The 26,138-nt window shown below is 46.5% G+C and overlaps 1 protein-coding gene and 2 non-coding genes across 3 annotated transcripts in view; 1 reads left to right on the forward strand and 2 right to left on the reverse strand.

The window, feature by feature from the left end:
* Positions 1 to 26,138, forward strand: part of LOC126214885 (synaptic vesicle glycoprotein 2A-like) — a 120,302-nt gene that overhangs the window by 91,050 nt on the left and 3,114 nt on the right. The window contains exons 6-7 of the mRNA XM_049941530.1: positions 2,013 to 2,182; positions 6,840 to 7,004. Of these exons, the coding sequence (XP_049797487.1) occupies positions 2,013 to 2,182; positions 6,840 to 7,004 (335 nt within the window). The remainder of the gene's footprint in view (positions 1 to 2,012; positions 2,183 to 6,839; positions 7,005 to 26,138) is intronic.
* On the reverse strand, positions 5,133 to 5,207 carry Trnas-uga (transfer RNA serine (anticodon UGA)). Its single transcript has one exon. It is a non-coding gene; the product is annotated as a tRNA-Ser (tRNA).
* Positions 5,434 to 5,508, reverse strand: Trnas-cga (transfer RNA serine (anticodon CGA)). Its single transcript has one exon. It is a non-coding gene; the product is annotated as a tRNA-Ser (tRNA).

Raw genomic sequence — 26,138 nt, forward strand, 5'->3', positions numbered from 1 at the left:
GCTTTCTGTTTTAACTTTCCGCAGTTTTACGCCATTTTACACTTTAAATCACCATTTTATCGCCTGTTTTTCCTTGTTTCTTTCTTCTTCCTTTATTTGAAAAAAGTCTGTAGGCTGTAGAGCAGCGTAGTAAGCTGCTGCCAGCCCGCCCCCTTCGGGGGGAATTGAAAATCAATAAAGAAAAAAGAAAAGCTCATTCAGGAGTTAGCAATACACCCTGAGGAAGGCGCCTTGCAACAGTCGCCGAAACGTCGGAATTTTATAGAGACGACAATGCGGCCTCAAACCCAGAAGCATTTTATTGACTGTGACAACGGCCACGGAAGCCTACGTTTACATTTAATTTATGTATCTGTTTCGAAGCGAGTAATAACGCAATTTCTGGACTACTGCAGGTACTACCTGAAACTTGCAGAAGACAGTTTTCTCAGATGTTTAGCATTGCTTATGTATATGTCTCACTTTTATCATCAACGATATGCGGCACAAAATGCAAGATATGTGTGTAGTGGATGGACTATATGAGAAACCTATGACCTCTACCGCATTAATGCTGGTAACTGAGAAAAAGTATTTATCGATAACTTTAGAGTCTTAGAAAATTGTGACGAACTTTTGAAAATAAATTAGTTTCGTGACTGAAACAGAATCGAATATTTTAGTTTTTACCCCTCAGAAAATTTCATTTTACCCCTCAGGAGGTAATCAGGTTCAAAAAATGGCTCTGAGCACTATGGGACCTAACTGCTGAGGTCATCAGTCCCCTAGAACTTAGAACTACTTAAACCTAACTAACCCGAGGACGTCACACACATCCATGCCCGAGGCAGGATTCGAACCTGCGAGTGTAGCGGTCGCGCGGCTCCAGACTGTAGCGCCTAGAACCGCTCGGCCACTCCGTCTGGAGAGGTAATCAGGCCCCAGATTGGGAACCACTGTACTAGAGATTATTGACAGTCGATCTCCCAACACAGCATTCACGAATGGAACAGAGAAGGAGGGGAAGAGATATTGGTACCAGAAGTACCCTCCGCCACACACCGTAAGGTGACTCGCGGAGTATAGATACCGGGTGATCAAGAAGTCAGTATAAATTCGAAAACTTAATAAACCATGGAATAATGTAGATAGAAAGGTAAAAATTGACACACATGCTTGGAATGACATGGGGTTTTATTAGAACAAAAAAAAAAAGAAAACACCCCATTTTTCATTGTATACCCGTTCCTGTCGTAAAGTTAGTAATGATGAAAAAATACATGTATGGATTAAAGGACTTGGTGTACTTGCTGAGAATGTAACTCTAACTGGTGATGTAACTCTGTACTATAATTATTAATAAAGTGATCTGTAGCGTCAGCCATATCGCTTATATAGGGAACGAATGACCTTCGTTACGTCACACGCTGATAACGGACTTAGACTCTGCGGGCACCAGCGAGAAAGCGTTGGTGATGATCGTGTGTTCAGCCGCCACTTCCGTCACGCTTGGCCTCCCAGGTCCCCAGACCTCAGTCCGTGCGATTATTGGCTTTGGGGTTACCTGAAGTCGCAAGTGTATCGTGATCGACCGACATCTCTAGGGATGCTGAAAGACAACATCCGACGCCAATGCCTCACCATAACTCCGGACATGCTTAACAGTACTGTTCACAACATTATTCCTCGACTACAGCTATTGTTGAGGAATGATGGTGGACATATTGAGCATTTCCTGTAAAGAACATCATCTTTGCTTTGTCTTACTTTGTTACGCTAGTTATTGCTATTCTGATCAGATGAAGCGCCATCTGTCGGACATTTTTTGAACGTTTGTATTTTTGGGTTCTAATAAACCTCCATGTCATTCCAAGCATGTGTGTCAATTTGTACCTCTCTATCTGCATTATTCCGTGATTTATTCAGTTTTCAAATTTATACTGACTTTTTGATCACCCGGTAGATGAAGTCCCCAGCAGCGCGTCGTGTGTCGCTGGGACGCCTCTGACCTCGCCGCCCGTGCCTGTGTCCAGGTGGCGGCTCTGAAGGGGGACGCGCTGACGTCATCGCCAGTGGGCGTCAACACCAAGTCTCCGCTAGCGATCGCTCGCCACATGTGGAGGCAGACGGTCCCGCTGTTCAAGCCGCCATACCTGCTCTACACCGTCGTCGCCTGCTTCATTCAGTTCGGGCTCTACGCCAGGTGGGTGTCGCCTCCAGTTAACGTAAGTGTCTGATCCAGTCCAGAGACAGGTAACTAAATGGCCCTATTGCATCACGAAGACTTCATCAGTTTTTGTCGTGGATGTCACGGCTTTAAGCTACTCGACTATTCGAGTCTGTAAGAGTAGCGTGCATTACGCTCCAGTACTGTTAACACACCTGGTCGATGTTAGTGTCACTTCCACGTTTCATTCAAAGGTGATAAGCCCTGTGTTCACGCAATTCCAGAGTCAAACAATATGGAACATGTTCTCACATCTCTCACTGACTCAAACGCTCGTTTTATGACACAACCCAGTACATCTACACTACTGGCCATTAAAATTGCTACACCACGAAGATGACGTGCTACTGACGTGAAATTTAACCGACAGGAAGAAGATGCTGTGATACGCAAATGATTAGCTTTTCAGAGCATTCACACAAGTTTGGCGCCGGTGGCGACACCTACAACGCGCTGACATGAGGCACGTTTCCAACCGATTTCTCATACACAAACAGCAGTTGACCGGCGTTGCCTGGTGAAACGTTGTTGCGATGCCTCGTGGAAAGAGGAGAAATGCGTACCATCACTTTTCCGACTTTGGTAAAGGTCGGATTGTAGCCTATCACGATTGCGGTTTATCGTATCGCGACATTGCTGCTCGCGTTGGTCGACATCCAATGACTGTTAGCAGAACATGGTGGGTTCAGGAGGGTAATACGGAATGCCGTGCTGGATCCCAACGGCCTCGTATCACTAGCAGTCGAGATCACAAGCATCTTATCCGCATGGCTGTAACGGATCATGCAGCCACGTCTCGATCCCTGAGTCAACAGATGGGGACGTTTGCAAGACAACAACCATCTGCACGAACAGTTCGACGACGTTTGCAGCAGCATGGACGATCAGCTCGGAGATCCTTGACGATGCATCACAGACAGGAGCGCCTGCGATGGTGTACTCAACGATGAACCTGGGTGCACGAATGGCAAAACGTCATTTTTTCGGATGAATCCAGGTTCTTTTTACAGCATCATGATGGTCGCATCCGTGTTTGGCGACATCGTGGTGAACGCACATTGGAAGCGTGTATTCGTCATCGCCATACTGGCGTATCACCCGGCGTGATGGTATGGGGTGCCATTGTTTACACGTCTCGGTCACCTCTTGTTCGCATTGACGGCACTTTGAACAGTGAACGTTACATTTCAGATGTGTTACTACCCGTGGCTCTACCCTTCATTCGATCCCTGCGAAACTCTACATTTCAGCAGTATAATGCACGACCGCATGTTGCGGGTGCTGTAAGTCCTTTCTGGATACAGAAAATGTTCGACTGCTGGCCTGGCCAGCACATTCTCGAGATCTCTCACCAATTGAAAACGTCTGGTCACTGGTGGTCGAGCAACTGGCTCGTCACAATACGCAGGTCACTACTCTTGAAGAACTAAGGTATCGTGTTGAAGCTGCATGGGCAGCTGTACCTGTACACGCCATCCAAGCTCTGTTTGACTCAATTACCAGGCGTATCAAGGCCGTTACTACGGCCAGTGGTGGTTGTTCTGGGTACTGATTTCTCAGGACCTATGAACCCAAACTGCATGAACATGTCAGTTCTAGTATAATATATTTGTCCAATGAACACCCGTTTATCATCTGCATTTCTTCTTGGTGTAGTAATTTTAATGGCCAGTAGTATATATCTATATGACTATTCCACAATTCACTCATTATTGCGTGGCGGAGGATTCATCGATTCACTTTCACACCATATCTCTACCATTTTTTCTTTGCCATACGAAAACACCATATCTCACTGTGACTTGTAAAACCATGAAACCTGGTGTGGGACCTGCGCATTGTGCACTCTGGAATAGGCAGCTCACTAGGTACACGCAATACATGTGTACATCCACTGCTCGCATACAAACGGAACCTACTCTCATCGTTCAAGACAACAGAGCAACATGACACTCTCCAGTTGACTCTTTCATGATAAGAGAGTAGCTGTGCCCGGCGATAGCCTTGTGATAGGCCGGCCAGAGTAATGCACGATCAGAGTCCTGTTGCACATAGGCTGGCCAGAGGAATGCTTGATCAGAGTCCTATTGCATATAGGCTGGCCAGAGGAATGCATGATCAGTCCTGTTGCATATAGGCTGGCCAGAGGAATGTGTGATCAGAGTCCTGCTACCAGACAGCACTTAATGGTTATTGATTACACAGCAAGTGAAACATGTGCCAGTATTTCTTACTCGTCTGATGTTCAGTTGGCCATTGCTGTTGGCATCAATCTGGACCTGTGTCTGTCATCCAGAGCCTGGTGTACAGGTGTGGACGTGTTCCACAGACCACTGTTGAAAGCAACGATACGCCACCTATACATTGTGCCCAACGTGTGCTGCAGCCGATCAATATGTCCATCCATCTTCCTGCAGGCCCACAATGCAATCCTGTTCAGTTCAAATGGATGAAACTGTTCAGTAGGACTATGTACTCGTCGCCAGTGCATGGCTCTACCCTAGCGTGAATGATGCAAACACTACTCATCTCTAAACACTGGCAGTTACAGCCTGTAGAGTGAAAACAGAAGGGGTCACAGATAGCCCTTCTGATCGCTGATAACCATGACAAGAGAATCACTAACACTACATTCACTCAGTATCCACATATATCAATGAGCGTGGTCCTTGAGGGTCTTTCATGTACATCTACATCTACATTGCCAGAAGAAAACGCAAGACTCAATCATTTCTTAGTGCCCAGCACACCAGAAGAATGGAGCATCTCGGCCCTACAACTTCCCATCCTGAATTGAACCGTTCATATCATATGGTGAACACTGGATCTGTAAGAACAGGTTCCTGCTAATAGCCCATGTCTACCAGCAACAGTTTTGGACGTTAAACACATATATTCTTGAAACTTCCTGGCAGATTAAAACTATGTGCTGGGCCGAGACTCGAACTCGGGACCTTTGCCTTTCACGGGCAAGTGCTCTACCAACTGAGCTACCCAAGCACGACTCACGCTCCGCCCTCACAGCTTTACTTCTGCCGGTACCTCGTCTCCTACCTTCCAAACTTTACAGAAGCTCTTCTGTGAACCTTGCAGAACTAGCACTCCTGAAAGAAAGGGTATTGCAGAGACATGGCTTAGCCACAGCCTTGGGGATGTTTCCAGAATGAGATTTTCACTCTGCAGCGGAGTGTGCGCTGATATGAAACTTCCTGGCAGATTAAAACTGTGTGCCGGGCCGAGACTCGAACTCGGGACCTTTGCCTTTCGCGGGCAAGTGCTCTACCAACTGAGCTACCCAAGCACGACTCACGCCCAGTCCTCACAGCTCTACTTCTGCCGGTACATATATTCTTGTTGGGGCACAATAATGTCCCCAATCTTCCCAATCTTCAAGTGTCATAGCTATGCATAATAGGGAATACCGTGATGCGAGCAATAATACTGATCTGATGTATACATACGATTTTCTCTGGCAGCCACACCTTGTCCTTGGAAGCGTCATCGTTTCAGTTCCGAGGAGTTTGTTGAAATGGCTATTGGCTGATACTGTTGCAGAGTTCGCTTTGTGTCAGATTTGCACATGATGTGACGATGCAATCTCACATCACAAAATGGTTCACACTTTGGCTCCAATCGACAGGCAAACAGGTTTGCATTTAAACTTAAATCTTCTGACTGTTCCTTCATCATCACAGAACTGAGAAATGTAGCTGATGCGAGAGATTCACCTGAGCCAAATTCAGAGCGCTGTGCATCAAAATCTACAGCTGCAGCTGCTGTGCAATGGTTGGAGCAAAGTGTTCAGAGAATTCTTCGGCGAGATCTTTAGGCGCAACATTCCAGTACAGTGATCACACAAGAACTGAATGACAGCGATTTTTAAATTTGTATGACGTTGAGTCGAGACAATGTTCTGTTTGGAACTAAGGCAGAGACAGACAAATCTGCGGTTCCTGGAAGTTCTTTCTATTCTGCAGCAGAGTTTCCGTTTTTAGATTGTTGCCTATGGGCACGAAAATGTGATACTGTTTCTTTTTGCTTCAAAAATACCATTATAATCAAGTAAATATTAAGCTACCACAACACAAGGTGTTTAATACAGGTTAGGAACCAGAATCTTTTTCAGAGTAGCGACTGTGCCTCCTGATTTAGTAAGTTATATTTATCTGGTGAAACTTCCATGCTAAGAGGCCATGGTTCACGTATAAGACGTATAAAAGTACAATATTCTCTGACATTTCATCTTCAACTGCGGGAGACCTCTTCAGAGGTAAAACAGTCTAGTCGCTGTTTTACTCTGAAGGTATCTCTCGCAGTCATAGACAAAACATCTGGGAATACTTTAATACATCGACCATAGCCTCTCGCTTCAGCAATTTAACTTTGACTGCTGTGTTTGGTTTCAGTTTCACTTGCAATGTGCAGGGATATCACTGCATACCAGCACTACAGATGTGTACCACCCAAATAAACAAGAGATTCATTACACAATTTTCATTTTTTCGAGTTCATAATTCATGACTGGCTGCTCATATTGACCCATTCTTCATAAAAGCAAGTTGTGAAAAGTGTGAGCTACAAACAAGCAGGTACTCATTCACGAATCATTTCTCACCTGTGCACGATCCTGCAGTTCCAACGGCTTCCTCATCTGGCTGCCAGAGTTGCTGAACCGCATGGGCCAGTACAGTGAGGCCTACCCCAACCAGCCTGCCACTGTGTGTGACGTCATCGCCGTGCTGGCGGGCCAGCAGCCACCACCAGTCACTGTGGAACTGCTCCAGGCCAACTACTCCAGGTAAGCTCAGCGTGCGACGCGTAGGGTGAAGGCAGGAGCTCAGAAGCCATCCCTAGTGGAGCTGTTGGGTGTCTGCTCGGCTCTCGTCTGATAGTGTCCCACTGAGGCATTCCATAAATCTCCTCGACATTGTGGTCTTCAGTCTGAATATTGGCTTGATGCAGTTCTCCCCTGCCCTGTGCAAGCCTCTTCATCTCTAAGTAGATACTGCAAAGTATATACATTTGAACTTGACACCCACAGTCAAACCTTGGGCTTTTTCTATAAGTTTTGTCCCATACACTTCTCTCTACCATCAAGTGGGCTATTTCTTCATGTCTCACAATATGTATTATCAGTTGAACCCATTTTTAGTCAAGTTGGGCCATAAATTTCTTTCCTTCTCGAATTCGATACTGAACCTCTTCGTTCTCTTCTACCTATCAAAACTTTAGCAATCTTCTGTAGCACCGCATTTCAAATGCTTGTATTCTCTACTTCTCTATTCATATGAACTGTTGGCCTCCCATATAAGGCTACACTCCAGAGAAACTTTTAAAAAGACTTGCTAACACACCTGTAATAGATGTTGTCAAACATCAGCTTTATACAAAAACTTTTCTAGCTGTTACCAGTCTGCATTTTATATCCTACCCAATTTGGCTATCAGTTACCCAAGTAATCAATTACCACTGGAAAAATACTTCTGCTGGAGCACAAAAAATGCGAATATTCCTCTTTAAAAGACTTCGACAGAAACTTGGGGAACCAGTTACCTCACTCACTACCCATTTCATCTTGCTTAACAAATATTTTGGCAAGCGAACAATCCGCACTTTGTTCTAAATTCTTTTACCCAGTCTCTCTTTGTAGTTACGCTTTCATACTCAGCATCTCCCTGTCTATATGTATCTTTTACCCACAGTCTCCTTTTTCTCCCATTTATTCGCAGTGTATCCCACTGCCACTGTTTCCTCTCCCACATACCCTGTCTCTTTTTGTCTTTCACTCTCAATGCCACTGCCTCCACCATATCTTGGGAGCTCAAAAATTCTGGGAGGTTCAACTTACTTTTACCCCTACACATATGTATTTAAAATTTTGCTCCAAAATACGCCCTCCCCTATACCTATGTGTTATAGTTCGCAGGTCTGGAAGGGTCAAATCCTCCCTCCCCCCCCCCCCCTCCCCATCCTATGTATGGTCTCCACTCTCTGTATTTTTCATTTCCACTATGTGCTCTGTCTTTTGATTCCATTGCTTCTGACTCCATTCCCCTCTCAGTTTCATATCAGCATACATACCGGTGCAGAGTGAAAATTCATTCTGGAATGACTGTTTTACATAGACTACATTATTTGAGCAGCTCTATAGATGTCGTAAACTAAAATACAGTGTTGTATCTTTTAAAAGTTGTGAGTAACATTTGTAATAACAATGTTAATAATTTAGCTTCTGCGAATAACTATCCAGATTTCAGCCAAATCGATGTGCACTGAAAAATGGTAAGTACGAAAAAGACCAAGCGCAGGTCATGTAAGAGAAATTTACGGTCCAACACCAGCTCTAAATTGACAGTTGGTGGTGGTAAGTTCCTATGGGACCAAACTGCTGAGGTCATTGGTCATTGACAGTGGGTACGGTACAATCACACTTCATTAATTAGCCAGTGTGTACGGAAGCCTGTCCTCATATTAAATCTTTTAACCCCATAACAGAGGTGCGTTTCAGCATTTTCATTATTTTCGGTATCTAAATCAATACTGTGCATTACTCGGTGAGTTGCTGTTTAAATGCCTCTGTGCGTACTGTAATTAGTTTAATCTTATTTTTATGGTCGCTATGAGAGAGATATGTAGGGAGTTTTACTAATTCCTACATTATACACGTAGAACTGGTTATAAGTTGGCTTTTGTGGGATAACTGAAAGCCAAACGAACCTGTTAACATTCATGCTGCCCTTCTCTGGATACATTCAATATCCCTTGTTCGTTCTACACGGTCCAGTCACACTGACATGACCACCACCTATATTTGCTGTTAATGTACAATAACCACTCACAGGTGGCAAAAATAGCAGTGGAGGGTCAATAAACGGTGTCAGGTGGACTGTGTGGAAAACAGTGCAGTTGTTGATGTAATGCAGAAATGCAGCGATTTCTCTGATGTTCAAAAATGGTTCAAATGGCTCTGAGCACTATAGGACTTAACTGCTGAGGTCATTAGTCCCCTAGAACTTAGAACTACTTAAACCTAACCAACCTAAGGACATCACACACATACATGCTCAAGGCAAGACCTGCGACCGTAGCGGTCGCGCGGTTCCAGACTGTAGCGCCTAGGACCGCTCGGCCACTCCGGCCGGCTTCTCTGATGTCCAGAAGGGCATCTTCGTTGACGTTTTGGCCGAGGTTGGAGATGTTTCCGAAATGGCTTGGTTTGTAAAGTGTTCACGTGCCACCACGGTTAAAGAATACCATGCACGGCAAAATGGCACTACCCAAAACTGGGTTCAAGGAAATTGGTGAGCCACGACTGGTGAATGACGGCTGTGGAGACGTGTGTGGGCGAATAGGTACGCAACTGTTGAGCAAGTGCCATCCAGATGAACCTAGGGGATGCCGACAGTGTCTCCTCAATGACCGTTCAGCAACCGTTGCTTCGTATGGGTCTCAGCAGCAGGTACCTGATTCATGCAACCATGCTGACAGCTATTCTTCGATGATGAAGGCTGGAATTTGCACAGCAATACCACAACTGGATATCCACTGACTGGCGACAGTTGGCCTTTGCAGATGAATCGTGTTTTATGCTGCTTCGGCACTCGCCTTCCTGGGTCACTATGCCTCATGAAGGGCGAGAGAAATGTTGAGGGAGTGCGTGCAGTGAAACAGTGATAGCATTGACAGATGTTTAATCAAGCAACCTTATAGGGTACCCTGGCTGGTCTCAAGGTACACTGTGTGTGTAAACACAGCTGACGTCAGAATGCAACAATGCCTAAGTCTCATCCAGTGACGCCTGTTGTCCTCAGTCGTGGTAGCAGCTGCTGCTGTGCCTGTGCACCACCAGATCTACATCGACATACATATTCCGCAATCCACCATACGGTGAGTGGCGGAGGGTACCTCGTACCACACCTAGCATCTTCTCTCCCTGTTCCACTCCCAAACAGAACGAGGGAAAAATGACTGCCTATATGCCTCTGTACGACCCCTAATCTCTCTTATCTTTGTAGTCTTTCCGCGAAATATAAGTTGGCGGCAGTAAAATTGTACTGCAGTCAACCTCAAATGCTGATTCTCTAAATCTCCTCAGTAGCAATTCACGAAAAGAACGCCTCCTTTCCTCTAGAGACTCGCACCCGAGTTCCTGAAGCATCTCCGTAACACTCGCGTGATGATCAAACCTACCAGTAACAAGTCTAGCAGACCGCCTCTGAATTGCTTCTATGTCCTCCCTCAATCCGACCTCATAGGGATCCCAAACGCTCGAGCAGTACTCAAGAATAGGTCGTATTAGTGTTTTATAAGCGGTCTCCTTTACAGATGAACCACATCTTCCCAAAATTCTACCAATGAAACGAAGACGACTATCCGCCTTCCCCACAACTGCCATTACATGCTTGTCCCACTTCATATCGCTCTGCAATGTTACGCCCAAATATTTAATCGACGTGACTGTGTCAAGCGCTGCACTACTAATGGAGTATTCAAACATTACGGGATTCTTTTTCCTATTCATCCGCATTAATTTACATTTATCTATATTTAGAGTTAGCTGCCATTCTTTACACCAATCACAAATGCTGTCCAAGTCATCTTGTATCCTCCTACAGTCACTCAACGACGTACTTTCCCGTACACCACAGCATCATCAGCAAACAGCCGCACATTGCTATTCACCCTATCCAAAAGATCATTTATGCAGATAGAAAACAACAGCGGACCTACCACACTTCCCTGGGACACTCCAGATGATACCATCACCTCCGATGAACACTCACCATCGAGGACAACGTACTGGGTTCTATTACTTAAGAAGTCTTCGAGCCCCTCACATACTTGGGAACCAATCCCATATGCTCGTACCTTAGTTAGGAGTCCGCAGTGGGGCACCGAGTCAAACGCTTTCCGGAAGTCAAGGAATATGGCATCCGTCTGATACCCTTCATCGATGGTTCGCAAGATATCATGTGGAAAAAGGGCGAGTTGCGTTTCGCAGGAGCAATGCTTTCTAAAGCCGTGCTGATGCATGGACAGAAACTTCTCTAAATGGCTCTGAGCACTATGGGACTCAACTTCTGAGGTCATTAGTCCCCTAGAACTTAGAACTAGTTAAACCTAACTAACCTAAGGACATCACACACATCCATGCCCGAGGCAGGATTCGAACCTGCGACCGTAGCGGTCTCGCGGTTCCAAACTGCAACGCGTAGAACCGCACGGCCACTTCGGCCGGCAGAAACTTCTCTGTCTCAAGGAAATTCATTATATTCGAACTGAGAATATGTTCGAGAATCCTGCAACAAACCGATGTTAACGATATTGGTCTGTAATTTTGAGGATCCGTCCTTCTACCCTTCTTATATACAGGCGTCACCTGCGCTTTTTTTCCAGTCGCTCGGGACTTTACGTTGGGCAAGAGATTCGCAATAAATGCAAGCTAAGTAGGGAGCCAATGCAGTAGAGCACTCTCTGTAAAACCGAATTGGAATCCCATCAGGATCTGGCGATTTATTTATTTTCAACCCATTCAGCTGCTTCACAACCCCAGGGATGTCTATCACTATGTCCTCCATACGGGAATCTGTACGACACTCAAACGGCGGTATATTTGTACGATTCTCCTCCGTGAAAGATTTCTCTAATGCTAAATTTAAAATTTCAGCTAGTCGTTTTGCTGTCTTCCGTTACCAGGCCAGACTGATCAGTGAGTGACTGGACGGAAGCCTTCGACCCGCTTACCGATTTTACGTAAGACCAGGATTTCCTTGGGTTTTCAGCAAGATCTTTTGCTAAGGTATGACGGTGGTAGTGGTTGTATGCTTCGCGCATCGCTCTTTTTACAGCAGCACTAATCTCTACTAACTTTTGCCTGTCCTCATTCTCCCGATCTTTCTTGTACCGCGAGTGCAACTGTCTTTGCTTCCTGAGTATTCTCCGAATTGCGCTGTTAAACCACGGTGGGGTCGTTCCAGTCCGTAACCCACTTTTACGGCACGTACTTGTCCAATGCGTGATTTACAATGTGTTTAAAATTTGCCCATAATGTTTGGACGTCCATCGTACCGGAAGTAAATGAAGTCGATTCATTTACTAAGTCGGATGCTAACAACCGCGATTCACAAAAAGAACGCCCCCTTTCCTCGAGCAAGCCTGGGCCACCCATATCCTTCAGAGTTGTGTCAGCTAAGGACCAGCCGCACATCTCGTTGTCTCCAATCATGCGTATAAGTGCAATAGCCTATGCCAGATGCCCTGATGCCTAAAAGCAATGCCACCATCACCCCACATTCTTAGACCAGGACAGTGGCCAAAGACGTCCAGGCAGCTAGGAGGCCACGAGGTTGCGCCTCCCACAGCTGAATCGTAGGCAGCCTGCAGTCCACCAGCCGAAGTCAGAGGGCAGAGGCCAGCTAGACCCCATCTCCCCATGTTGGTGGAAGTCTCGCAGCTGCCACGCCTCAGGTATTGTGTGCCTCATGCCGAAACTCGATGAATTAATCAATGGCAAGTTGGCAACCGATTTCCATCACCAATGGTGAATCGTGGTTTTTCTGAAATTCAATTGCTTACCATTCTCTCCAGTTCAAGACGCAGACGGAATGGCAGCACGAGCGGCTGCTTTGAGCCCCTAAGCTCGATTATTTATACTCTACGCCGATGATTTGGCACTAGTTGTACAAACTAAAACACTTGGGGAAGGAGCGAACGTACTCACAGAAGATCTGGAGTCCTTGAATTCCTATTATAAAAAATGGCGACTCTGCCCTAATCCAACCAAGACTGAGGTGTGTGCTTTCCACTTGAACAATAAAATGGCCCACCAGGAACTGAATGTGAACTTCTGTGAACAAAGAGTCAAACACAACTTCAACCCCAAATACCTTGGCATAACACTAGACCGCTTCCTGACTTACAAAAAGATTTAGAAAACGTAAGCCAAAAGCTAAAGAGTCACACCGACATCCTGAGAAAATTGGCTGGCTCGACTTGGGGAGCTCAAGCATCCACCTTACGTACTGCCGCAATAGCCCTGGTATATCCTGTTGACGGATATTGCTCTGCTGTCTGGCATTCGAGCACTCATACTAAGAAAATCGACGTCCAGTTGAACTAGTGTATGAGAATAATAACGGGTACTATTAAATCCACCCCACTCTCTTGGCTGCATACTCTAAACAATATCCCACCTCCACAATTGAGAAGGCAAGAAGTAGCAGCAAGAGAGTGATCAAAAATTCATGACTCAGATTACCCACAGAATCTACCAATCCATGATGTTTTGAACGAAATACCATCGACCCGCTTGAAGTCACGGAAGCCTATATGGGTTAATACACAAGAACCTGACATCAAGGAGCAATGGCGGCACTTTTGGAATGATTCTGGTATTAATAAACAACGAATCCAAGATCCTACTCTGGAATTACCGGGCTTTGACCTGAAGAGATGCACCTGGACTAAATTAAACCGTATCAGAACGGGCCATGCAAGATTTAATGCATATAAGTACAAGTGGGGCCTATGCGACTCACCAGCTTGTGACTGTGGAGCACCAGAGCAGAACGTCCGCCATATTATTGAGGAATGCCCGTTAAAAAGATACGCCGCACCTGTCTCTGAGTTTATATATGTGAAACGCTCTCCTTTGGATTGGCTGTGCAATCTAGATATTGAGCTTTAAACATATGAATCAGTTTCTACTCAGACTTGCCAAGCTTTTAACGTGCAGTTATTTTGTCTTGAGTGTTTGTACTTTATCCTTTTGTGCTAATGCTTGTTTTTTACACATGTACTATTTACACATTGTTTTTTTATACATTTCGTTTACATATTGTTGTACTTAATTAAAATATTGTCGCTGTATTGCCATACGCAAAATAAAAAATAAATAAAATACTCTTATATCTACCCTTCTGTCAGAGTCATACTAGAGTGAGATGAGTAAGTTTGCTTCATTCTGCTTGTCACGTCAGATTTTCCTAGTTCTCTGTACCGCTCAAGCACGGGTTGCTCAGCCCTGTTAAATTCACGGTGTGGGAGTTTCGTGGTAGCAAGCAAGTGCCCGAGTTACAAAACATTACCTCACTCTTCGTCAACGATGTCCCAGTACAGCAAGCCCTTCTGGCTGGGATTGTTTGACATAATGCCAACAATACCGTCGAATGGCTTACTCGATCAGCACATTGGCTGGGCTGGCCTACACTGCCTGGAAACACATAGCAATAAAATTTTTTAAAAAATCCTACACTACTGGCCATTAAAATTGCTACACCACGAAGCCGACGTGCTACAGACGCGAAATTTAACTGACTGGAAGAAGATGCTGTGATATGCAAGTGATTAGCTTTTCAGAGCATTTACACAAGGTTGGCGCCGGTGCCGACACCTACAACGTGCTGACATGACGAAAGTTTCCAACCGATTTCTCAAACACAAACAGCAGTTCACCGGCGTTGCCTGGTGAAACGTTGTTGTGATGCCTCGTGTAAGGAGGGGAAATGCGTACCATCACGTTTCCGACTTTGATGAAGGTCGGTTTGTGGCCTATCGCGATTGCGGTTTATCGTATCGCGACATTGCTGCTCGCGTTGGTCGAGATCCAATGACTGTTAGCAGAATATGGAATGGTGGGTTCAGGAGGGTAATACGGAACGCCGCGCTGGATCCCAACGGCCTCGTATCACTAGCAGTCGAGATGACAGGCATCTTATCCGCATGGCTGTAACGGACCGTGCAGCCACGTCTCGATCCCTCAGTCAAGAGATGGGGACTTTTGCAGGACAACAACCATCTGCACCAACAGTTGGACGACGTTTGCAGGAGCACGGACTATCAGCTCGGAGACCATGGCTGCGGTTACCCTTGACGCTGCATCACAGACAGGAACGCTTGCGATGGTGTACTCAACGACGAACCTGGGTGCACGAATGACAAAACGTCATTTTTGCGGGTGAATCCAGATTCTGTTTACAACATCGTGATGGTCGCATCCGTGTTTGGCGACATCCTGCGAAACCCTACATTTCAGCATGATAATGCACGACGCTGGGTACAGAAAATGTTTGACTGCTGCCCTGGCCAGCACATTCTCCAGATTTCTCACCAATTGAAAATGGTCAATGGTGGCCTAGCAACTGGCTCATCACAACACGCCAGTCACTACTCTTGATGAACTGTGGTATCGTGTTGAAGCTGCATAGGCAGCTATACCTGTACACGCCATCCAAGCTCTGTTTGACTCAATGTCGAGGCGTATCAAGGCCGTTATTACGGCCAGAGATGGTTTTTGTGGGTACTGATTTCTCGGGATCTATGCACCCAAATTACGCGAAAATGTAATCACATGTCAGTTCTAGTACAATATATTTGTCCAATGAATACCCATTAATCATCTGCATTTCTTCTTGGTGTAGTAATTTTAATGGCCAGTAGTGTATTATTTTAAGTTAATTGAGCTACAGTAGAGCCAAACCCTGTTGTCACGCTTCCGTTTGTGCAGAGGCAAGAATAAAGGGAGGAGCTGTACCTCCTGTGGGCAAGAATGGTGAATGGAAGACGTCATTTGCCGAGGTGGACATACTATTCTGTGCAGCCACTGATGGAAGGTGTTATGGTGGCCCGCCAAGGAATAACCAAAGAGTCTGCATTAGCAACGAACGTTATGTAAAATGTAATGTAATGGACGTATTCTACTGTATACGGACCATAGAGGAAGAGGAACCTTATGCTCATTGTAAAGTACATTGTATTAATGGTTAATCTGACAATATGTGGTTGGAGTGATGGAACTATGGCTATGAATGCTTTTGATTGTTTAGGGAGGGAAATAAACTCTTTTTCCAGCTAATGAATGAAATCTTCAGGGAAGAGGATCCGAGTTAGTGAAGAAGATTATTAGCTGGAACTTAATAGCAGGATCAGCTCTATAAGATAAATTTACAAGAGCCTGTATCATCCACAAGATATTAACAAACAAATCGAATCTAAAAAAGAGTCATGTGCTGTTCTGGGAGGATGTATGTAAGTGGTAGGTGGGCACTTGGTACGCAGCATTGTACTGGTGGCTGGCTCTCCAGAAAGCCTTTAGTGGGTTGTAGTGGAATGGTATGAGGAAACTGAAAAGAAAAGAAGTGATAGTGAATGCAGACAAAAGAAAAGTAATGTGAACTTCAAAACAGGACAGACAAGAAGAACAACTCAGTATACTCTTAAAAAAGTGGACAGTTTTGAACAACTAAGAAAGCAGTCTCACTGAAAGAGATAAGTATGAAAATCAAAATGCGAATTTAGATTGCAGTTAAGGTACCAGTTACAGTGTATGGTATGGACAGATCAACACTACAAAAGAAATATGTGCGTAGGATTATTGCCACATAAGAGGAGAGCAGTAGGAAAAACCAGGAAATATGGAGTTAAAAATGAAATGACTCGAAAAAAAAACTGAGCAAAATAAAGCAATGAATGTGTTGGTTGAAGAGCATCAGTTGTTATCGATCAGCCCCCATACGGTTCAGACTGAACCCCATCCTATTTTCCTCTGTTTCCAAAACTTAAAGAACACGTTTGAGGACTTCACTTTCATAGTGATGAAGTGGTACAAGCAGACGTGGTGGAACTTTGTTCATTGACAAGAAATATATGTAGACATGAAGAAAAAATATATGGAATGTTGATAAAGTTTGTTTTAGGATTAAAAACAGCCGACCAGTTGCAAAGGATAAAGTAATCTTTACCTAGGTTTCGATAGATTTAAATCTATCTTCTTCTGAAGAAGATAGATTTAAATCTATCGAAACCACGGTAAAGATTACTTTATCCTTTGCAACTGGTCGGCTGTTTTTAATCCTATTACGTGGAACCGTTGCTGTTGCGCAGCTATGTTTAAAATACTAAAGTTTGTTTTATTTACAAAGCTTTAAAAATCTTCACGTAAGAAATTCGAAGCTATTTCTTTTCATCAAGCCGTCATAATATTATTACATTGTAATGACAGCACTGCTGAAAGGAATTTGATGAAATTTGGTGTGGAATTAGCCTGATGCCTCAGGAAAGACATAGGTTGTGTGTGCATTGAACTGGGGACCTACAAACGATGGAGAGTCTTCGTCCTGCCGTAGCCTACAATGGACCACAACCCCTCAACAGGCCACAGCAGTCCACCCACCCCACCGCCACCCCACACCGAGCCCAGGGTTATTGTAGGGTTCGGTCCCGAGTGGAACCCCCCCCCCCCCCCCCCCCCCAGGAATGTCTCACATGAGATGAGTGGAACCCCAAATATTTGCGTGGTAGCGTAATTATGGTGTACGCATACATGGAGACAGTGTTTGCGCAGCAATTGCCGACATAGTGTAACTGAGGCGGAATAAGGGGAACCAGCCCACATTCGGCGATGCAGACGGAAAACCGCCTTAAAAACCATCCACAGGCTGGCCGGCACACCAGACCTTGACATTAATCCGCTGAGCGGATTGGTGCCGGGGACCGGAACGCCTTCCCACTCAGGATGCAGTGCGTTAGACTGCGCGGCTAGCCGGGCGGGCAAGACATAGCGTAGTATAGAAAGAAAAAAAAATCACTCCTAAGAGGGTGATGTAGGGAACAGAACATCTTTTTTTCACATTAGTGAACATAGACCATGTCAAAAAGTTATTAAATTTGTTGCATAATATACATATCGTAAAATGTAAACCTACTTCAGTAGCATGATGCACAGACGCACGCTCCTGCTGCACATGCCATATCATGTCATCGTATGTTGGGGCAGTTGGGATGGGGGTGCAATAGTGAGCTATGCATAGCTGAACAGGCAGACAAGTGAGGGTAGCTGACATTATAGCAATTGTATTGTGTGTTAACCGGGGACCTAGAAACGACGAAGAGGCTCCGTCCAAGGCGCAGCCGCGGTGGTCCACAACCCCACATTGACTACCACAGTCCACTTCACCCCTCCGCCGCCCCACACCGAACCCAGGGTTATTGTGCGGTTCGGCCCCTGGTGGAACCCCCCAGGGAACGTCTCACATCAGACGAGTGTAACCCCTTGCGTGGAAGAGTAATGGTGGTGTACGCGTACGTGGAGAACTTGTTTGCACAGCAATCGCCGACATAGTGTAACTGAGGCGGAATAAGGGGAACCAGCCCGCATTCACCGAGGCAGATCGAAAACCGCCTAAAAACCAACCACAGACTGGCCAGTTCACCGGACCTCGACACAAATCCGTCGTGCAGATTCGCACCGGGGACCAGGCGCTCCTTCCCGCCCGGAATATTATAGCATATACTATATACCTTACTTACTCACTGCCACCCATCATAACAAAACAACTGATATGCAGGTAATAGATAGTACCTAATATGGGAAGTGTGCCACAACATTCACAAAAGCACAGCATTTGTTTAATTACCAGCACAAGAGCTACTGGTTTACTCCTCTTCAAGTATGGTACTATGTCTCTCATCTTGTTTATCCATTCTATAATGTCAGAGTCAGGTAGAAGAGACATGTTGCAAAGGCGATGAAGAAGCTTCCTGGGGTTCATTTTGCTTTCCAGAGGTGCTCTGTTGCTGCCTCTTCCTTCTGCATATGCCCCTCACGTTCATTTATCAGTGATACCCTTCGTCCTTTATCCACAACCGTTTATCAGTTTTAAATTTGTTACATATTTGCAGGTTTTTCTATGTTTTGGAATTACGAAAACGGATTAAAATTTTCATCAAAGCATTTTATACAAGTACATTCTCCGAAAGGCACGCGTTTAAGCTCATGCAGGCTGGCGTGAGGTCTGGAAAATGACAAGGAAATTAGAAAAACGGACGCAGATGGTGAAATACTTTAATCCATAATTGGTGAACATTGATCTGATCGTACATGCATCCCAAGATAAATAACAAAGGATAATGGCGCCTTGCTAGGTCGTAGCAAATGACGTAGCTGAAGGCTAGGCTAACTATCGTCTCGGCAAATGAGAGCGTAATTTGTCAGTGAACCATCTCTAGCAAAGTCGGCTGTACAACTGGGGCTAGTGCTAGGACGTCTCTCTAGACCTGCCGTGTGGCGGCGCTCGGTCTGCAATCACTGACAGTGGTGACACGCGGCTCCGACGTATACTACCGGACCGCGGCCGGTTTAAAGGCTACCACCTAGCAAGTGTGGTGTCTGGCGGTGACACCACATTCCTCCCCCGCAAATCGGCAAACGGTTGTGTTACAAGGCTTCCGCCCGCCGTGGGGAGGACCCCATGTTGACGTATGCGACGAGGTGGGGAGCCTAACAACAGGCGAGGCTGTGCCACCCGCACCCTGCCATTCGGCCCGAAGGGAGCTAGGAAACGCCTGAAAACCTACTCCAGGGTGCTCGCCAACATGCAGTGTTTGCAACCGTAGAGAGACAGGAGGAGCCGAAGGGTCGACCACCATCGGGTCAGGGCACCCGACGGGCGAAGACGCCATGTGGTCCGGAGCGGGCAAGAGTTCCATGTCGGAGGACAGCTGGTCACGGGAAGCGATCGGCGGCGCGTGACCCAGGGACGCGCCCGGCGGTTGCAGCGACGCGTCCACTGCGGGCGTCGCCGGCGGGAGAACAGGCGGCGGCGCGTCGCCATGGGGCAAAATGGAAGGCAGCGTCGGTAACACCTGGGGATGAGAGAGAGCCAATAGATGGGTCCCCAGGGCGCTGACCGGACGGCACCATCGCTGAAAGCAGACGGGGAGCGGCAGAACCCGTGCGACGACAGAGGCGCAGCTGATTGAGATGCCGGCGCACCTCACCAGAGGCCCCCAAAACCAGATACATAGCGTGGTTGAGGCAGCGAAGAATGCGCCCTTCGAGCCAACGCCGTGAACCTCGATAGTTACGATAGGAGACAACGTCGCCTGGGGCAAAAGCAGGTGTCTGCCGCTGCACAGGAACCTGATGCGGCGGATGTAGCAAAGACATCAAGGTTCGATGAAGATGACCGTGGAGCAACTCAGCCGGCGAGCGACCATCTCGGGGCTGAGAGCGATACGAGGACAAGAAGAGGAATAACGCGTCCTCCCGAGAATGCGACTCTTTCAGCTTCAACCTCTGTGACTTGAAAGTCCGGACTAATCATTCAGCGGCACCGTTTGACTTAAGGCGAAAACGGCGCGGATGTCAGATGTTGAATACCATTGGCCTTGCCTGAAATTCTGCGGACATGAATTGTGGGCCATTGTCGGAAACAATAGTCTGTGGAAGACCTTCAATACAAAAGATAGCGGATAACGCTTGAATGGTGGCAGATGACGTCGTGGAAGACATCCGGACAACAAAAGGAAAATTACTGAATGAATCTACGACAACCAACCATCGAGCATTCCAGAAAGGACCAGCAAAATCGATGTGTAAGCGTTGCCAAGGGGAAGTGGCTTTCGGCCATGCAAAGAATTTCAGCGGTGGTGCGGATTGTTGTTCAGCACACGCCATGCAAGAAGAGCACATATTCGTAATCGCAGCAACGAGTCCGAACCAAGTACAGTGCTGACGAGCAAGTTGTTTCGTTCGCACTATACCCCAATGTCCTTGGTGGAGAAGCCGTAGGACAGAGGACTGTAACGAACGTGGGACCACGACCCTGGACTGATCATTAGCAGAACGCAACAGCAAAACACCACGTCGTACAAAAAGTCTCTCCTTGTGAGCAAAAAATCGGCGAACCAACGGATCCTCGATCCGTGACTTTGACAAGGACCATTGCGTAGCAACAAAACGCAAAACGGTAGCAAGGACAGGGTCAGCAGCTGTGGATGTAGCTACACGACGAAAATCAATCGGAAACGATTCGACCACGTCATCGGTTTCCGCATCAATGAACATGCAAGCAAGTTCGGAAGAAGCGAATGCTCTATCCTCAGCAACAGGCAAACGGGACAACGCATCGAAGTTTCCGTGCTTAGCAGTGGACCGATACACGATATCGTAGCGGTACTGCGAGAGGAATATAGACCAGCGAATGAATTTCTGCGCTGTTCGTGGAGGTACAGGCTTGTTCGGATGAAAAAGCGATGTCAAAGGTTTGTGGTCTGTGATGATGGTAAAGTGACGACCATACAAGAAATCATGAAACTTTGTAACACCAAATACGAGAGCCAAAGCTTCTTTCTCGATCTGTGAATAATTTCTTTGCGCAGACGAGAGCAATTTGGACGCAAAGGCAATAGGGCGATCATGCGATCCATCTTTGTGCGCAAGCACAGCACCGATCCCGTTATCCGATGCATCCACCATCAACAAAAGGGGCTTCTGGGGATCGAATGGCGTAAGGCAAGTATTGGAAAGCAACGCCGATTTCAACTGGCGAAAGGCGCGTTCGCATTCCGTCGTCCAGACGAACGGAACACCTTTACGGCGTAAGCGATGAAGCGGAGCTGAAATGGAAGAGGCGTGGCGCACATAGTGATGATAATAATTAATTTTTTTCCCAGCACACTCTGTAGCTGCTTCAAATTCTGCGGCGAAGGCAAGTCTTGTATGGCACGGAGGTGCTCGGGACTGGGATGTATGCCTTGGCCATTGATTACATGTCCCAGGTAGGGTAAGTCACGAGCAAAAAACACACATTTGTCCTTCCGCAAGCGAAGACCATTTCGTCGCAAGACCTGAAATAATGTTCTGAGATTGGCTAAATGTTCTTCTTCTGTCTTTCCGGAGATCACAATATCGTCCAGATAGTTCGCTGCAGTAGGGACCGACGCACAAACATTTTGCAGATATTGCTGAAACAATGCAGGGGCGGATGCACACCCGAATGGCAGTCGTCTGAATCGGTACAAACCACGGTACGTGTTAACCACCAAAACGCGCTGGGATTCTTCGTCCACCGGTATTTGCAAGTACGCATCTGCGAGGTCCAACTTCGAAAAATATTTACCCGGGCACAGTTTGTCAAAAAGATCTTCCGGGCGGGGTAAAGGAAAAGTTGCAATCACTAGTTGTGGATTCACTGTTGCCCTGAAATCCACACAAAGTCTCAATTTTCCAGAAGGTTTTGGCAAAATTACTAAGGGCGAGGCCCAGAGAGAAGCCTGCACACGTTCAATCACACCTTGTGATTCCAAATCGTGTAATGTTTTTGCGACCTCATCACGCAATGCGTGAGGAACATTGCGCGCTCTGAAAAATTTTGGTTGCGCGTTTACTTTCAGTTCCAAATGTGCTTCATAGTTCTTAGCGCAACCAAGGCCCGGTGCAAAAATGTCTGCAAATTCTGCACATAGACGAGAAACACTGTCTGAAGGCACAGTCTGGTTCACTGATAGGACTTGATTGACTATAGACAAGTTAAACAACTGAAATAAATCTAAACCAAACAAGTTCACTGCAGAAGAAGAACGAAGGATGTAAAATGACACAAGTTTTGTTTGTCCCTTGTATGTTGCAGGAAGGTTGCACTGTCCTAACACTGGGATTGCTTGTCCTGAATAACTACTTAACGTAACATTTGCGGCACGCAACGGAGGGGTGCCCAGCTGTGTGTACGTGTCTTGATTGATCAAGGAAACTGCAGCTCCGGTATCAAGCTGAAATGGTATCACGTTGCCATGAATGTCCAAGTCTACAAAAAGTTTATTGTCCTGCTGACGACAAGAGCGACTGTCTCGTGCAACGTGAACAGACACTGGTACAGAATCACTTGCGACTTGACGGGATTTCCGTCGATGTCGACGCACACTATTTGTGGGACGAACACAGTCACTGTTAGAGAGAGTGGCACTGGACGGAGTGGAATGAACTGCATGAATTTCCATGGGCGAAGGTTCACGAGCCGGAGTATTCTTGGTTCGATTCCGATTCTGGCGCGAAGCAAAGGGCCTGGAATGGTTGTGAGTGTCTGATCGGAGCTTTTTCTGGCAAACACTCTGAACATGTCCTTTTTTATTACAGAAAAAGCAAATAGCCTGGCGTGACGGGCAATTCTCATGCGAATGTCTAGTAGCACACCACGGGCATGATTTCACTACATGTGCTTGCCGGCGCGGGACACGTGGCGGAGAGCTTGGTGGCAGCTGCGCGGACGGGTGCGAGGGCTGTTTACTGTTCCATGCAGCTCGCCTGGCGGGCCGGTTAATGTGACACACGGCTGGTGAAGTTTCAAATGATTCCTGAGTAAAGTCAAGTGTGTCCTGCCGATCCAATATGTCCATCACTTGTTGAAGGGAGGGATTGACTAGTTTCAAAATCTGTTCCCTTACACGAACATCAGAAACGTTCTGTGCAATTGCATCACGCACCATAGTATCTGAATAAGGGAGTCCACATTCACACTCAAAAGCACAATCCCTAGTAAGGCCTTGCAAGGTTGCAACCCACTCCCGATTAGATTGTCCTGCCGTACGTTTGGTATGAAAGAAGGTATACCTTTTTGCAACTACATTGACTGATTCTTTGAAATATGCATCTAATGCAGACAAAATTTCGTCGTAGGACAGAGTTGCTACGTCGCGTCAGAGAAATAATTTCACTATCACACGGTAGGTGGACACTCCGACACAAGAAAGCAAAAAAGGCTGCCGCTCATTACCTTGAATTCTGTAGGCGGCGAGATGGAATCCAAATTGGCGTGACCACTCCGTCCAGCTTTCCAGTGCAGCATCAAAAGGACGAAAAGGTGGTGCAACTGCGCGTTGTGGCTGCGGGAGCGGTGGAGCGGCGGCTGCCGCATCGTTTTGCATTGCACGCTGACCCTGGATGAGCTGTCCAATGGCATCCAATAAGGCCTGCGTCTGCTGATTCTGCAAGCGATAAAATTCGGACAGTACATCTGGAGATTGTGGCGAAGCCATGACACAAGTAAATCAGGGCAAATACGAACGCAAAATCCCATCCTCGTCGCCATATGTTGTGAATTGGCAAGAGCCAATTCACGGGGTTTGGAGGAAGCCGAAAGGCACGCGTTTAAGCTCACGCAGGCTGGCGTAAGGTCTGGAAAATGACAAGGAAATTAGAACTTAGAAAAACGGACGCAGATGGTGAAATACTTAACTTTAATCTATAATTGGTGAACATCGGTCTGACTGTACATGCATCCCAAAATAAATAACAAAGGATAATGGCGCCTTGCTAGGTCGTAGCATATGACGTAGCTGAAGGCTATGCTAACTGTCGTCTCAGCAAATGAGAGCGTATTTTGTCAGTGGACCATCGCTAGCAAAGTTGGTTGAACAACTGGGGCGAGTGCTAGGAAGTCTCTCTAGACCTGCCATGTGGCGGTGCACGGTCTGCAATCACTGATAGTGGCGACACGTGGGTCCGATGTATACTAACGGACTGTGGCCGATTTAAAGGCTACCACCTAGCAAGTGTGGTGTCTCGCAGTGACACCACACATTCTTAATGAACTGCAATTCTCTAACTGAGAAAAAAATTCTGAATAACCACCATCTGCAACGCAGACTGCTGGAAGACATGCAGGAAGCAGTGAGGTTCTAGAAAGTTGCCTACAGCTATGTGAAGCCATGGCAACTCCAGTGCCATAGACAGATTTCACAGTTAAAGACCCATGGTGGGTACAACCTGATCGAAGTGGCCCCATATATTTTCGATTGGGTTTAAGTCTGGGAAATTTGGTGACCACGGGTGTATGATAAACTCATCCTCGTGATCTTCGAATCATGGTCATACGCTGTGAGCTGTGTGACACGTTGCATTGTCCTGCTGGTAGATGCTATCGTACCAAGGAAAAGCAAACTGTATATAGAGGTTGGCATGGTCCCCAGGGATAGATGCACACTTGTGTTGATCCACTGTGCGGTCCAATATGACGAGAGCATGCAGGCAATGCCACTATAGCATTACCAGAACGTTAATGATCCATCCTTTGGGCTGGACCCTTCTACTGCACGCTAAAAAGTTCGGCCTGTGAACTGCACTACTGGCCATTAAAATTGCTACACCAAGAAGAAATGCAGATGATAAACGGGTATTCATTGGACAGATATATTATACTAGAACTGATATATGATTACATTTTCACGCAGTTTGGGTGCATAGATCCTGACAAATCAGTACCCAGAACAACCATCTCTGACCGTAATAACGGCCTTGATACGCCTGGGCATTGAGTCAAACAGAGCTTGTATGGCGTGTACAGCTACAGCTGCCCATGAAGCTTCAACACGATACCACAGTTCATCAAGAGTAGTGAATGGCGTATTGTGACGAGCCATTTGCTCGGCCACCACTGACCAGATGTTTTCAATTGGTGAGAGATCTGGAGAATGTGCTGGCCAGGGCAGCAGGCGTAACATTTTCTGTATCCAGAAAGGTTCGTACAGGACCTGCAAAATGCGGCCGTGCATTATCCTGCTGAAATGTAGGGTTTCGCAGGGATCGAATGAAGGGCAGAGCCACGGGTCGTAACGTCCACTGTTCAAAGTGACCGAGACGTGTAACCAATGGCACCCCATACCATCACGCCGGGTGATACGCCAGTATGGCGATGACGAATACACGCTTCCAATGTGCGTTCACCGCGATGTCGCCAAACGCACCATCATGATGCTGTAAACAGAACCTGGATTCATCCGAAAAAAGACGTTTTGCCATTCGTGCACCCAGGTTCGTCGTTGAGTGCGCCATCGCAGGCGCTTCTGTCTGTGATGCAGCATCAAAGGTAACCGCAGCCTTGGTCTCCGATGTGATAGTCCATGCTGCTGCAAACGTCATCGAAATGTTCGTGCAGATGATTGTTGTCTTGCAAACGCCCCTATCTGTTGATGCAGGGATCGAGACGTGGCTGCACGATCCGTTACAGCCATGCGGATAAGATGCCTGTCAGCTCGACTGCTAGTGATACGAGGCCGTTGGCATCCAGCACAGCGTTCCGTATGACCCTCCTTAACCCACCGATTCCATATTCTGCTAACAGTCATTGGATCTCGACCAACGCGAATAGAATTGTCGCGA

Source organism: Schistocerca nitens, chromosome 12 (genome assembly GCF_023898315.1).
Source record: "Schistocerca nitens isolate TAMUIC-IGC-003100 chromosome 12, iqSchNite1.1, whole genome shotgun sequence".
Lineage (NCBI taxonomy): Eukaryota > Metazoa > Arthropoda > Insecta > Orthoptera > Acrididae > Schistocerca > Schistocerca nitens.